Raw genomic sequence first — 11,553 nt, 5'->3', positions numbered from 1 at the left:
CCCGGAGGCATACCCTTCTGTTTGCACACGGATAGCATGCCTGTTTTCATAGGTCCATGATGCCACTTGCTGTATCCCGCTTTGTGCGACCCGGTCAACGGCCCCGCAAAGCCTCACTTTGGCCAACGAGGACGACCGCCATTTGAACACAACGAATCACATTGCTTGTTGTGCTGCGTCTCGGGCTGTGTTGGCGGCGGGCCTCACTGCATCGAAGGCAAAAGATGCCTGATGAGCCTATCTTTTGCGCAAGACTGGAACACTGAAAGCCAGACTTTTGAATTACCTGATATTCCTGGTGTCCTTGTTTGGAGATTTGGTCATCAGGATTTACCCTGCGGGATGCAGCCGCTCCCTCCCGTGTGGCGTTTCTAATACAGCTGCCCGAGGTGTGTTCTCTCCAATCGAGGGAAATATTTTGCTGTTTCCGGACTCGCTTATGGGGTGTCGCAATAACAAGTCGCACCCTACCCTCCTTACTGTTCATGTTATTTTCAGTATTATCCGAAAGAAAATGTGACTGTGGCGTTGGAAATTAGCCTATCGTTTCCAGTAGCAGCAAACTATGGATACGTCAAGGTATATCTATTGTCAAACAATGGTGAGGTTATGGCTTGCCAGTGGGTTGACATGAGAGCTGCCGTGGCCTCTATAAAACTTCCCTTCGACTCCGCTTCTCCAACGAATAAATCATCTCCACTGCTTCCACCACCCAACCACTATCACCTACTATCGGACAAAAAAATATCCTCTTCACTGCCTCTTCCTCGCGCACGAAGACCGTCGCCATGACAGTGGATGCAATCCTTCGTGACGTCTCTAAGTCTCCATTGAGTAGTTGGTGGCTCGAAAAGTTCGACACTGACGTCGTCCCCAATATTTATGTTTCGCCAGTGCAAAGCAGGCTCCAGTACCCGGCCTACCACCTAACATGCTATCTAGAGCCAAACAGCCACTACGCCCGGACTCTGACCACGGCATCGGATAGCAAAAACTCGGGCATCGAGGAAAGAGAGATACGAGAGATTGCCAAAGACATTTTGTCTCGTCTCAATAAATGGAGCATGAGGTTGGACCTTAGGCATGTTCTCCAGGGCGTGACTATCGGGTCGAGATTCCGGCTTGATGACACCAACGGTATGACGGGCGACGCCGCCGGAATATGGCTTGCGCCCAACTACGAACTCCATAAGCGATACCTTCCTATGTCACGGCTAACGGAGCTCTGGAAGCCCTACATTGCGAGCTCGGAGCTACCCCCACTGATCGATTTCGACGTCCTACGGTCTAGACGTCGCCTCCACAACTCTATCTCAGAAGTCTTGCTACCCAGCGGTGAAGTGGTTATCTTCAAGAGTGTCATTAGGGTCGTCGCTAGCATGTATCATGAGATGCGTGAGCTCCTGCGGATGCCCCCGCATCCCAACATCATGAGCCGACCGCAGTACATTGTCACTCGCCGGGTCTCAGGTGCTGAGCAACCAATTGTGTGCGGTTTCATACTCAGGTATTTGCCTGGCGGATCCCTTCTTGAGTGGCTCACAACAAACCAGTCCGAGCCGGCCGTTTACCATCCTCTCCTCCTGCAAACCAAGATAAAATGGATCCGGCAAATCATCTTGGCCCTTGGACATCTCTATGGCCCCGCAAAATCCTTTCATTCGGCTCTACGGCCCGATAACATAGTCATAGACGAGAACGACAACATTGTGCTGGTCGACTTTGAGCAACGTGGTTCCTCCCGCCGATGGCAAGCGCCCCCGTTGTGGCGGGAAGACAGGCTCAGCCAGGTCGCTGCAGACAACCCCGACTGGGCCGAAAGTCGAGTGAACCCCGCTAATATGCCAAAAGGCGTATTTTACTCATGCCCAAATCCCTTAAACCACAGTTGTTAACCCCTCCTGTTGCTTTTTCCCGGAAAGTGCTTATCAATTTCAATATTAAAATATAGTTGTCTCTTAATACCTGTCAATAATAGAGCGACGGAACCTCGAATGACCCTCGAATGATCTATTTTCTTGGTAGTAAGACCAGGGGGCTGTCTACCTTACCTAACTTCATACTCGCCGAAAAATAATTATGGGAGATAATTCCACTTCTATTTCCTGTCAGATCCTAGCCACACAGGACTTGTACGGCATCGGCACTCGGACTGGGACGTATTGCCAGTGGATTGTAACTTTGGTTGCCGGCATCGCGCTCCCGGAAGAAGCGGTCTCGATCCAAACCACCACCATCTGCTTTCAGTGCGCCGTCTTGGGGGCTCTTGTCGTCATTACCCTGCGCGGGAGCATTGCACAGCCAGAAGTGCTCATTATTGTGCCGCTGGTGTTTGGCGGGTTCGTGGCTACCCAGACGTTTGAGCAAGGGACCACCAACCTGGTCGGCCTCACTGGTGCTGCTTCTCTCAACAGCTACGGCACTCATGGACGCCGTGTTCATATCAACACCCAATCCCCCAAAATGCCACAACAATACCATCCCCCTATCAGTCCGTGAATACTGGATCCACCAAGCCAACACCCTCGCCCTCTCCCATCCCTGCCCCTTCGCCGCCTTTGGCAGTGTTATCGTCAACCACACCACCGGCAACCCCCAAGGAACTCTGATCTGCACAGGCGCCAACCAAAACTCTCGCACGGGTAATCCAACTCTTCACGGCGAGATGGCAGCTATAAGCAATTGCTCCTCACTTTTTGTGTCGTCTGCGTACAACATGACACCCGCCGAGTCACTCGCGGCGTTCAAGCAACTAACGCTATACACCAACGCGGAAAGCTGCCCTATGTGTGCTGCTGCGGTGAGGTGGGCGGGGCTTAGGGAGTATATCTATGGGGTTTCCATCAAAGAGCTGATAGAGCTGGGATGGGGACAGTTGGGCATTGGCAGCGAAGAGGTTATTGGGAGTGGAGTTGGGATGAGGGATAAGGATCCGGAGGTGGTACTTGGGGGAGTGGGGAGGGAGGAAAGTAAGAGGCAGTTTGGGTGGCAGTGTGCTGGGGGTGAGTGTCCGGCAGGTTGTGAAAGGGGGGAAGGGATTGGGGACTGTTTGCCGGTTGAGAGGGGGGTTGTATGAGAGAGGATGCAGATTTCAAATTGCAGTTGAAGAGTTGAAGGGAAAGAGAAGATAACGAGGTAAATAGTAATTATTCCTCCACTGATAGTGCGGCTAATTGCAGTTCATATTAAAGCTGTCGGTGTTGTACAAGAGAAAGTACGGGAAATCTTCTTATAATACCTGGGCTGCGTCTGAAGAGACCAGGTTTTAGTGGCGATGGGTAGCAGGTAGGCGACAGCCTGAGTGGGCAATGGCCTTTATAAGCGTCCAAGACAGTTGGTGAAGGATGAGAAGAAGCCTTTATGATTATGAGGAGAATTAAGAGGGGTTCGGGATAAAGAATAAGCATTGTTGTCTTTCGAAGAAGGATTACTGTGGAAACGGAAACAAGAAGAATTGTGTGGTATGACAGATAGTACCTATGTAATCGGCATATCCCAACTGGTGCATTCAGCTCTTACCGAGTTTCCTGATCCGATGTTAAATCTGCCTTGCCTACACCCTACCTCAAGCCATCATCCTGTGCTTGCGATTCCATTGGCTAGTATCTCAAATGCCAGTTCTTGTTCTCTCAGAAAAAGGTCACACTCGTCCTTTCAATCTATCGAGGCGGCAACCAGAGAGTATGAAGTAGTGGATCCAAGAGCCCCTTGCAGAGTGAGCCAACCCGACGGAACCGAGACAAGGCTGAGCACCCCTGACCCCCAATGTCACAGTGCAGATGTCGTGGTTGCCAAATCCCGTGCCCAGCGCTATCACCCCACCTTCTGCTGCTGCGGCTGAGGGCGGTTAATTCCATGGAGAGTCCAATGGATGATCACCGAGCCTCGTCCACCTGATTCTTGTCTTTTCCCCCTCCGCTCCCACTCGTTTGTTGCTAAGTGCGGTCCTCCTTTTCTGCCGATGTTCTTTAAAGCTCGACCATGGAGCCCCTTTCGATTCTTGGCGCCGTTGCGGCATGTACTGAGATTGTGTCTGTCATCACCCGCGTCACCACCAACCTCCATTCCCTGAAGCAGCGATGGTCCGAGGGCGCACGGTCGCTCCAGCTCCTGATCGCAAAGTTATCGACAGTGAGGGCCGCGCTGGCGCAGGTCAAGGACTGGGCCGAGTTGAATGCATCCACAAGCCCTAATGGTGACGAGATGCGGGATAGCTTGGGGGTGGCCATGGAGGGATGCCAGGTGTTTATCGAAGCGCTGGACCAGGACGTGGCGGGGTTACTGGGAGACTCGGTTGTGTCCCGCCTCAAACAGCTCTTCATCGACTCGACGATCAAGGAACACGAACAGCGTCTTGATTCACAAATCTTGGCGCTTCAGGTACTCCTCAATGCAGCATACTGGTAGGCCTTTCGGTTTCAATTGCGCGCCGCATACTGACACAAGCTGACGGACGATGCCACAGCCAGAGCCTCTCAGAACAAAATAGCCTCCTCCGACAAACCGCGGCGCGCCAGATTTTCCAACAGATCCGCGAAGACACCAGCACGGTCCGAGAGCAGTCCACAGTCAGGGATACCGAACGCTCAACTATTGCCGGAACCGAAGCGGCACCCGTGCCATCCTTAAGGTTGGGCAGGATTGATAGCTTCCCAGAAAGCACTCCCGACACTGTTCCCCTGTTCGGCATCCACGTCAGACCCCCGAGTCGCAGCCATGAGAACAGTTACCCGGATTCCCGAGACCCCACGTGGCAACGGCCCATGCCATTCGAGATGTTGCCATACAGTCCAGCTTCCTCGCCGGTGTCCCCTGCTAGCGACAAGAGCTCCAACACGAGCGGCTTCTTCTCCCTTGGGAAAGCCGTCTCTTCTACCACATCACTGTCGGCCGAGACTCTGTCCAAGTCACCACCTTCCACCATTCGCCAGCGATTTGGTCGATTAAGACTATCAAGTAGCAGCAGCTCCCGCGCTAACAAGGAGGCCGCGACAATGTCGCCAAAGTCTCAATTAAGTATCCGATTCCCCGGCGAGCTCGTAGCCACAGATATGTACCTCCAGTCCGACGGTAACCATCCACCACCGAAGCCGATTGTTGCGGCTCAACGGGGTGACCATGTGGAAATGGCCTCGCTGATTCGGAGGAGGGCGGATCTGGACCACCCTCACAAGGGAACCGGAAGAACCCCTCTCGCCGTCGCCTGTCACTGCGGCCACAACGATGTTGTCGAGCTGTTGATTGCAGAAGGGGCCAACATACACTCCGAGGACAAACGAAAGCTTTCGCCCCTCCATCTGGCAGCTGCTAATGGCCATTGCCACGTCATGGCGACGCTTCTTGACCGAGAGGCGGACATTAATGTCCGTGGCCCCCACGGAAAAACGCCCCTGAGGATTGCCTGCGATCATGGGCAGCTCGATGCCATTCGCTTCCTGGCCAAGCTGCGAGCCATGGTCGACTCTCGTGATGAGGCCCAAAAAACACCACTTCATGCAGCCAGCGAGGCGGGTGATGATGAGATTGCCAAACTTCTGCTCCAACTAGGCGCCAACAAGGATGCGAAAGACTCACATATGAGAACTCCACTTCATTCTGCATGCATCTCTGGCCGTATCGCTGTGGTTGGGACTCTTCTCAACGCCAAAGCCGACCTCGAGGCCCAGGAAGAGGAGAGCCTCACGCCTCTTGCAACAGCCGCAAGAGCAGGCCTCAAGACCGTGATGGATTTGCTTCTCCAGCACAAGGCATCCCCGAGGACACGAAGTGCTGGTGACTTCACCCCGTTGCACTGGGCTAGCTACAACAGTCACGAAGAGGCGGTCGGACTTCTGATCGCTAATAAGAAGACGGAGCTAGATGCTCGAAGCATTAACGGCCGCTCCCCGCTTCATGTTGCCGCTATGGGCAGGAGCTTCGGGGTCATTGAGAAGCTGGTCAGGGCAGGGGCATCCCTCGAAGCTGAGTGCCTTGAGGGCAATCGACCCCTACATTATGCATGTCAGTATGCAACACACAGTGAAGTAGCGCTCCTTCTCAACGCAGGGGCAGGCTGTAATGTGCAGAACATGACCGGCGAAACACCATTGCACATTGCTGTCCGCACGGGAAACCTCAGGACAGCCAGGGCCCTGGTCGCCCGTGGTGCTCATGTCGACTCGTTAGACAACAAGGCGATCAGACCTCTCGCCATCGCGTGTCAAGACGGGCATGCAGAGATTGCCAACTTCCTACTCACCAGTGGCGCCATGGTCAAGGGGGCTACGGATGCACCGATGTGTCTGGCAGCCAGTGGTGGCCACGTCCAAGTGATACAGGCGCTGCTTCAACATGGAGGCGCTGTGCGTGAGGTTGATGCACAAGGTTGGGACCCCCTAAGGCGAGCAGCTTTTGCAGGCCATTCCCAGGCTGTCGCCAGCCTGCTTGGAAATGGAGCGCGAGCCACCAATCTCGGCACGCTTTCCAGTTTCTCCTTTGCTTCGACCGCCACCGCCGAGCAGCGCAAACGCATCTTGGATCTGCTCACCATGGCTATCGATACAGAGAATGCTGAGTATCAGCGCGTAACATATCTCGCTAGCTCAGCCATGCCTCTCAATGTCGGACAAGGAAATGTGACCGAACTGCCCGACGACACGCGCAGCAGGACAAACGAGCAGTATGTAGACCAAAGAGAAGGGTTAACTGCGCCAAACCCGTCTCCATCGCCACCAGTGAGGCCGCCACCTTCCCCTTCCAGACCACCACCCGCAATCCCACAAATCCTCAAAACCGCAGACGGAGAACACGACTTGGGGAACCAAGAATACTACGATGAACGAGAGTCGACACGTCCAGCGCCGTATTTTCAACCGTCGCCTAATCCCCTTACTGATTCGCGCAACCAACAGCAACAAGTCCCCATTCTTCATCGATTTCTCCCGTACCGACCACCGGCGCCTTCCCAGGGGCTGGTGCCATCATATTTGAGCCCATACACCCCTGCCCCCATCTCACCGCCAGACTCCCAATACTACAGCGGATACACCCCATCGAACTATGGCGGCCCTGCCTCGCCGTCGGACGCATTGGTATCACCCCCTTCCAGTATGAGGGTTTCGCCCCCGCTACCAAGCAGCATCATGTCAACGTACACCTCATCAGGTGTCAGTGCGATGAGTGGGACGACATCCACATATTATCCCTATCCAAGGCCTGTCGTGAGAGACGATGGAACCCTGGCTGCAGGGTCGGAAGCGCTGTACCCAGCGAGGACGGGAACAGACGGGAATCGGGCAGAGCTACCATAATCTTTCCTGCTTACGGAGTTTATCTGTGCAACTCGAAATCTATAAGAAATTCGGGATGAGGAAAAGAAAGTCATCTCTTTGCTATTACCAAATAAATATGTACGCAACGTTGATACCGGGGGATTTACGAGAAGGTATCCAAGGATTACCTCTGCTCAATGTGATCCCTCCACTCTGTCCTCTCATCCAGCTTATCCCCAATCATTCCGATCGATGCAGCACAGCAGGCTTCCCGGCTGGCGGAGTCCCTTGCGGGGTCTCTAGCTCTGTCGGTCTGATCTCAGGGCCGGGGGCCTCCACCCTGCCATCTATATCCCACCGAGCACCACTCAGTTCGACCGGCGCATGTGACTGTCCCAGTTCGTATGGCGTGACCTGGGGTTCCTTCATCCCCGGGTGCCACTGCTGATTGGGTTGGCCAGAGTAATAGTACTTTGTCTGTTCTTCGGTCACGGTGGTGGGATATCCAGGCGAAGGCGTACTCGGTCCCGTGGGGGCGTCCTCCATCTTTGAGTCGGGCCCAGCGCGGGCAACCCCGCGACGCTTCATCCTCCACAGTAAAAAGGTGCCAATTACGATAGCGATGACCACCGCCGCAGCGCCAACCGCCACACCGACTATCGCTCCAGTCGACAAGCCGCCGCCGCCGCCGCCGGAGGGCTCGTCAGGGGCTGACGTAACGATTGGTCTCTGGGACGGCGGGAGGTCCGAGGGCTTCCACGCGAGCTGGATCATGGGCGCGTAGATGTACGCCTGAGACCTTGTTGGATTGGGGAGGGTCATGGGTGCGAGGTTGATCTGGCTCCCGCTTTCGCATTGGTACGTCGAAATAGTGGCTGTTCGGGCATTGGAGATGCAGGTTTGGCCGTTTTGGTTGTGGCAGGCGAAGCCGGATGGACAGCAGCCGACAAAAGTCTCGTCAGCCTCTATCCTGAACTGGAGACGCCAGCCCTGGGAGGTGGCGCTGGCGGTGCATGCGGAGTGATAGCCTACCGGGTACTCGAGGCCGGGCGAGTAGAATCCCCAACTGAAGAAGGCTGAGTTCGTTCTTGGGGCGCCTGTTGTCGTCGGGGGCCAGCAGATGGCGTTCTTGGACGTCTGTCGGTCCGCATGTCTGGCCTAGCCAGCCGACGTTGAGGTCGAGGTGGTGGGCTGGTGTCCAGCAGGGTTCGGGAGCTGTGAAGGTCGTGGTGAGATCGCCGAGGATCTCTCTTGCTTGGTTGGTTATTGCTTCAGACATTTTTTGTCTGTTGTGGGACTTGGATTTGGGCGGCTTGCGGTTTGCTCAGTCGTCGTTGAATCAAACAAGAGAGAAGCCGGGAACCCGTTGCCGGTCGTTCTTGGGAGCCGCTCCGCTTTTGATGGCGCGAGATAAGCCCGGCTAGGTCTTTTACATACACAGTCAGGCCCGGACGGTATTAGACAGTGCTAAGCTAGGTAGTCTATTAAAAAGCACGGCCCAGGTCAGCACTTTTCTAGAAAAAGCAGCATTTTTACCTGCCCCACTCCCAGGATCCTTTCCCAATCGGGTTAGCTGTCTAGACGGAAAAGACGGTATTCAGGACCCCCAATACAAATACAGGATTTTCCCAGATTTTATGTATATACCGAACCCTATTGCTGAGTTTTACTTTTTGCCATGGCGCTTAAGCGGTGAATTCCTTCAATCACCGATCCCGGTTCGATCCTGCGCCATTTCTGGTCACATCGCTCCAAGTAAGCGACGTGCTTAGCGAGAAGGTTGCGAACGAGGGTCTAGGTCAAGCTTTTTTTCGATGGAGGGTTCTAAAATAAGCAGCGGTAGAAGTACCAAGCCCTAAGGCTTGCTTCAGTTTGGAAAGGCGGTGGTGAAACAGTGCCAGATTCTCGTTAGCCTTGCGAGCTGTCTCGAGAGCGGTGGTTATCATGTTCTATGGAGCGGATATCGAGAAAGGTTCCTGCATGGCGGCTGCCGTGTTTCTGGGGATGAGTTGGGGGTCTCGAGGTTGCAACTGATCTACAGGTAAGTTTCAAGCTCCCGAAAGAGCGGTTCACATACGGAATCGACGCCCATAAAGGGCCTGGGCTTCTTTCTGGGAGTGGTGCTTGGCTGGGCTGACTGTGGAGAATGAGTTCTGGAGCCGACTCCTCCGCTTTGTCGATTATACCAGGATCACCACCACGGGGAAGAACCGGATGCCATCGCCGGGCCCCGATCCCGTCGACCTTACGATGCACGGACGGGGACACCCTGTGGCGGTCTCGGGTCAAATGAACGAATTAGCAGAATGGGATGAGAAGGGACTAATAGGGGTAAATGATTCTCAACTAATCGATAAACAACAATGGGAGATATGTGGTCCCTGTCTCGACCACTGTGGACTTAACCACCGTCATAGCCTACGGGCTTTAGAGGTCCCCGGTCGCTGAATCTCGCGCGAGCCCGGCTAGGGACACTCAAGCAAAGTCCCTGAAGACACTCAGCTAACTATATCTGGTAAAGGGCCCCACAACGGTCAGTTCAGACTGCGGTAGAGTGTTCGAACATACCAAAAACCTTAAAACATAGGTAAAAACACGCCTTTGCTATGTATATAGTCTACTGCGAAGTCCTTGACAGTCTCTACACTAGATCCTCCCCGCGGCTAAGGCTTATAGATTATATTTTCCAGAGTTGCAAAGAGAGGGCATTGGTGTATTGATATATATAGCTTTCTATAGTTCAAGGCCTTCATCACTTATTTAATGTAGGGCTAGGTCGGTTAGAAAACTGCTCGCAGTTGTGGAAGAGTGGCCTTGCATTTTGGGACCTGCTTTTTTGCAGTGTTTTCAACGAAAACCGATGTTTGAAGTCTCTTGTGGGGGTAGTTGCCGGTTATGGTTAGTCTGAGTGTCTTCAGGAGTTTTGGCTGAGTGTCCCGGCCGAGGCCTTGAAATACCGTATTTGTCATTTTCCATACCGAACGCTACTCAGCAAGCTCTGCACAATTTATGCCAGGATACGAGATCAGCCGGATCAGGAAGTGCAACCGTCGGCGGCAAGGATAGGGTTGGACCTTATCGCTGTTGCCAGGGAAGGCAAAAGTAAACAAACCCGTGGGGAGAATCGTATCCACAGTTAAGGGGTCACTCCTGATTTGTTGGAACCCCAACCCAGACAACCCTAACTGCATGCGAGCAACAACTGCATCGTCCCAACAGCCAACCCGCATTCACGAAAATCATGTGACACAAGCCTGCTCCTTCCCAACCAACAAACAGCCGTTGAAGATTCCGCCATTGTGTTTTATGTAACAGCTCTCTCCGTTGTCGCTGCCGCCCTGTTTGCCCTATCTCACATTTTTCACCGTCGTAGCGCCCACCACAAAAATAACACGCTCAATCCTCCCAACCTTCCCCCTCGTCGTCCTTGGCGTGATTGAGCCTCTGCTGCTGTTCGTTACCCAACCCCCCCCCCCCCCAACCGCTTCTATAGCCCAAACCACTGACAAATTACACAGCCTCGAAGCCTATCGCGTCGCCATAATCAGCTTTGGCGCCTACAGCTACTTCAACCGCCAACTTCCGCCTGACCTGCTCTACACCAGCAAGACCACCCAGCCCCCCGATTTCTCTCCGCAGGCCGAGATCGTCACCCTTCAGCTCATCAACGTCTTCCTCCTCCTCGCCGGCTTGGCTGTCGTCTGCTGCTTCAGCAAGGACAGATTCGTGGTAAAGGGGTACTGCACCGTGGTCGCGTTGGCGGATTACGGCCACATTTGGTCCGTCTACAAGGGTTTGGGACCTGAGGCGTTTTGGGAATTTGGGAAGTGGAACGATCTGGTTTGGGGAGGGGTACTGGCGTCGGCGTTATTGAACTTGGTGAGGTGGGGTGTGGTGTTTGATGTTTTTGGGAGGTTGAAAGATGGGGAGGAGAAGGTGAAGACAAAGTACGCTGGAGCTGGTTACGAGCAGAATCATTCGACGATATGATCTGGTCAGCAGAGGTAGTTTGAAGTCACCAAACTGAACAATGAAGTGCTTTGGACTTTTTGGTGCTCGGCCATCGATATGCGATCTCTCGGATCCCATTGCTACCCAATACTCTACCAGGCAGCTGGGTTTGTGTTCTTCGGACAAAGGCGACAGGGGTGTCGGAGGTACGTACCTCCGAGCATTCCGTAATCAAAAACTTTATATTGACTTCATCCCACACTCAACTTCCACGCTTTCTGCTCTTTGAATTCAATGTATCATTTCTCTTGACTCGCAGACTATATTGTATATCCAGGATGGTAACCCAGAC

The 11,553-nt window shown here is 53.7% G+C and overlaps 5 protein-coding genes across 5 annotated transcripts; 4 read left to right on the top strand and 1 right to left on the bottom strand.

The window, feature by feature from the left end:
- Positions 1–788: 788 nt before the first annotated feature.
- PODANS_3_11540 (uncharacterized protein) lies at positions 789–1,895 on the top strand (the record flags this gene model as incomplete). Its single annotated transcript, XM_001903436.1, has 1 exon — positions 789–1,895. The coding sequence occupies one exon, from the start codon at positions 789–791 to the stop codon at positions 1,893–1,895; it is 1,107 nt and encodes a 368-aa protein (XP_001903471.1).
- Positions 1,896–2,425: 530 nt separating this feature from the next.
- On the top strand, positions 2,426–3,076 carry PODANS_3_11550 (uncharacterized protein; the record flags this gene model as incomplete). Its single annotated transcript, XM_001903435.1, has 1 exon — positions 2,426–3,076. One exon carries the CDS (start codon positions 2,426–2,428, stop codon positions 3,074–3,076), a length of 651 nt encoding a protein of 216 aa, XP_001903470.1.
- Positions 3,077–3,981: 905 nt separating this feature from the next.
- PODANS_3_11560 (uncharacterized protein) lies at positions 3,982–7,289 on the top strand (the record flags this gene model as incomplete). The annotated part of the gene is made up of 2 exons (XM_001903434.1): positions 3,982–4,277; positions 4,397–7,289. The coding sequence occupies 2 exons, from the start codon at positions 3,982–3,984 to the stop codon at positions 7,287–7,289; spliced, it is 3,189 nt and encodes a 1,062-aa protein (XP_001903469.1).
- Positions 7,290–7,490: 201 nt separating this feature from the next.
- PODANS_3_11570 (uncharacterized protein) lies at positions 7,491–8,529 on the bottom strand (the record flags this gene model as incomplete). The annotated part of the gene is made up of 2 exons (XM_001903433.1): positions 7,491–8,378; positions 8,422–8,529. The coding sequence occupies 2 exons, from the start codon at positions 8,527–8,529 to the stop codon at positions 7,491–7,493; spliced, it is 996 nt and encodes a 331-aa protein (XP_001903468.1).
- A 1,910-nt stretch (positions 8,530–10,439) lies between these two features.
- Positions 10,440–11,240, top strand: PODANS_3_11575 (uncharacterized protein; the record flags this gene model as incomplete). Its single annotated transcript, XM_001903432.1, has 2 exons — positions 10,440–10,549; positions 10,769–11,240. The coding sequence occupies 2 exons, from the start codon at positions 10,440–10,442 to the stop codon at positions 11,238–11,240; spliced, it is 582 nt and encodes a 193-aa protein (XP_001903467.1).
- Positions 11,241–11,553: the final 313 nt, after the last annotated feature.

This window comes from Podospora anserina, chromosome 3, assembly GCF_000226545.1.
Source record: "Podospora anserina S mat+ genomic DNA chromosome 3, supercontig 3".
In the NCBI taxonomy this organism is placed as follows: Eukaryota; Fungi; Ascomycota; class Sordariomycetes; order Sordariales; family Podosporaceae; genus Podospora; species Podospora anserina.
Note: the sequence above shows the minus strand (reverse complement) of the source record. Positions and strands in the feature narration are given on the sequence as shown.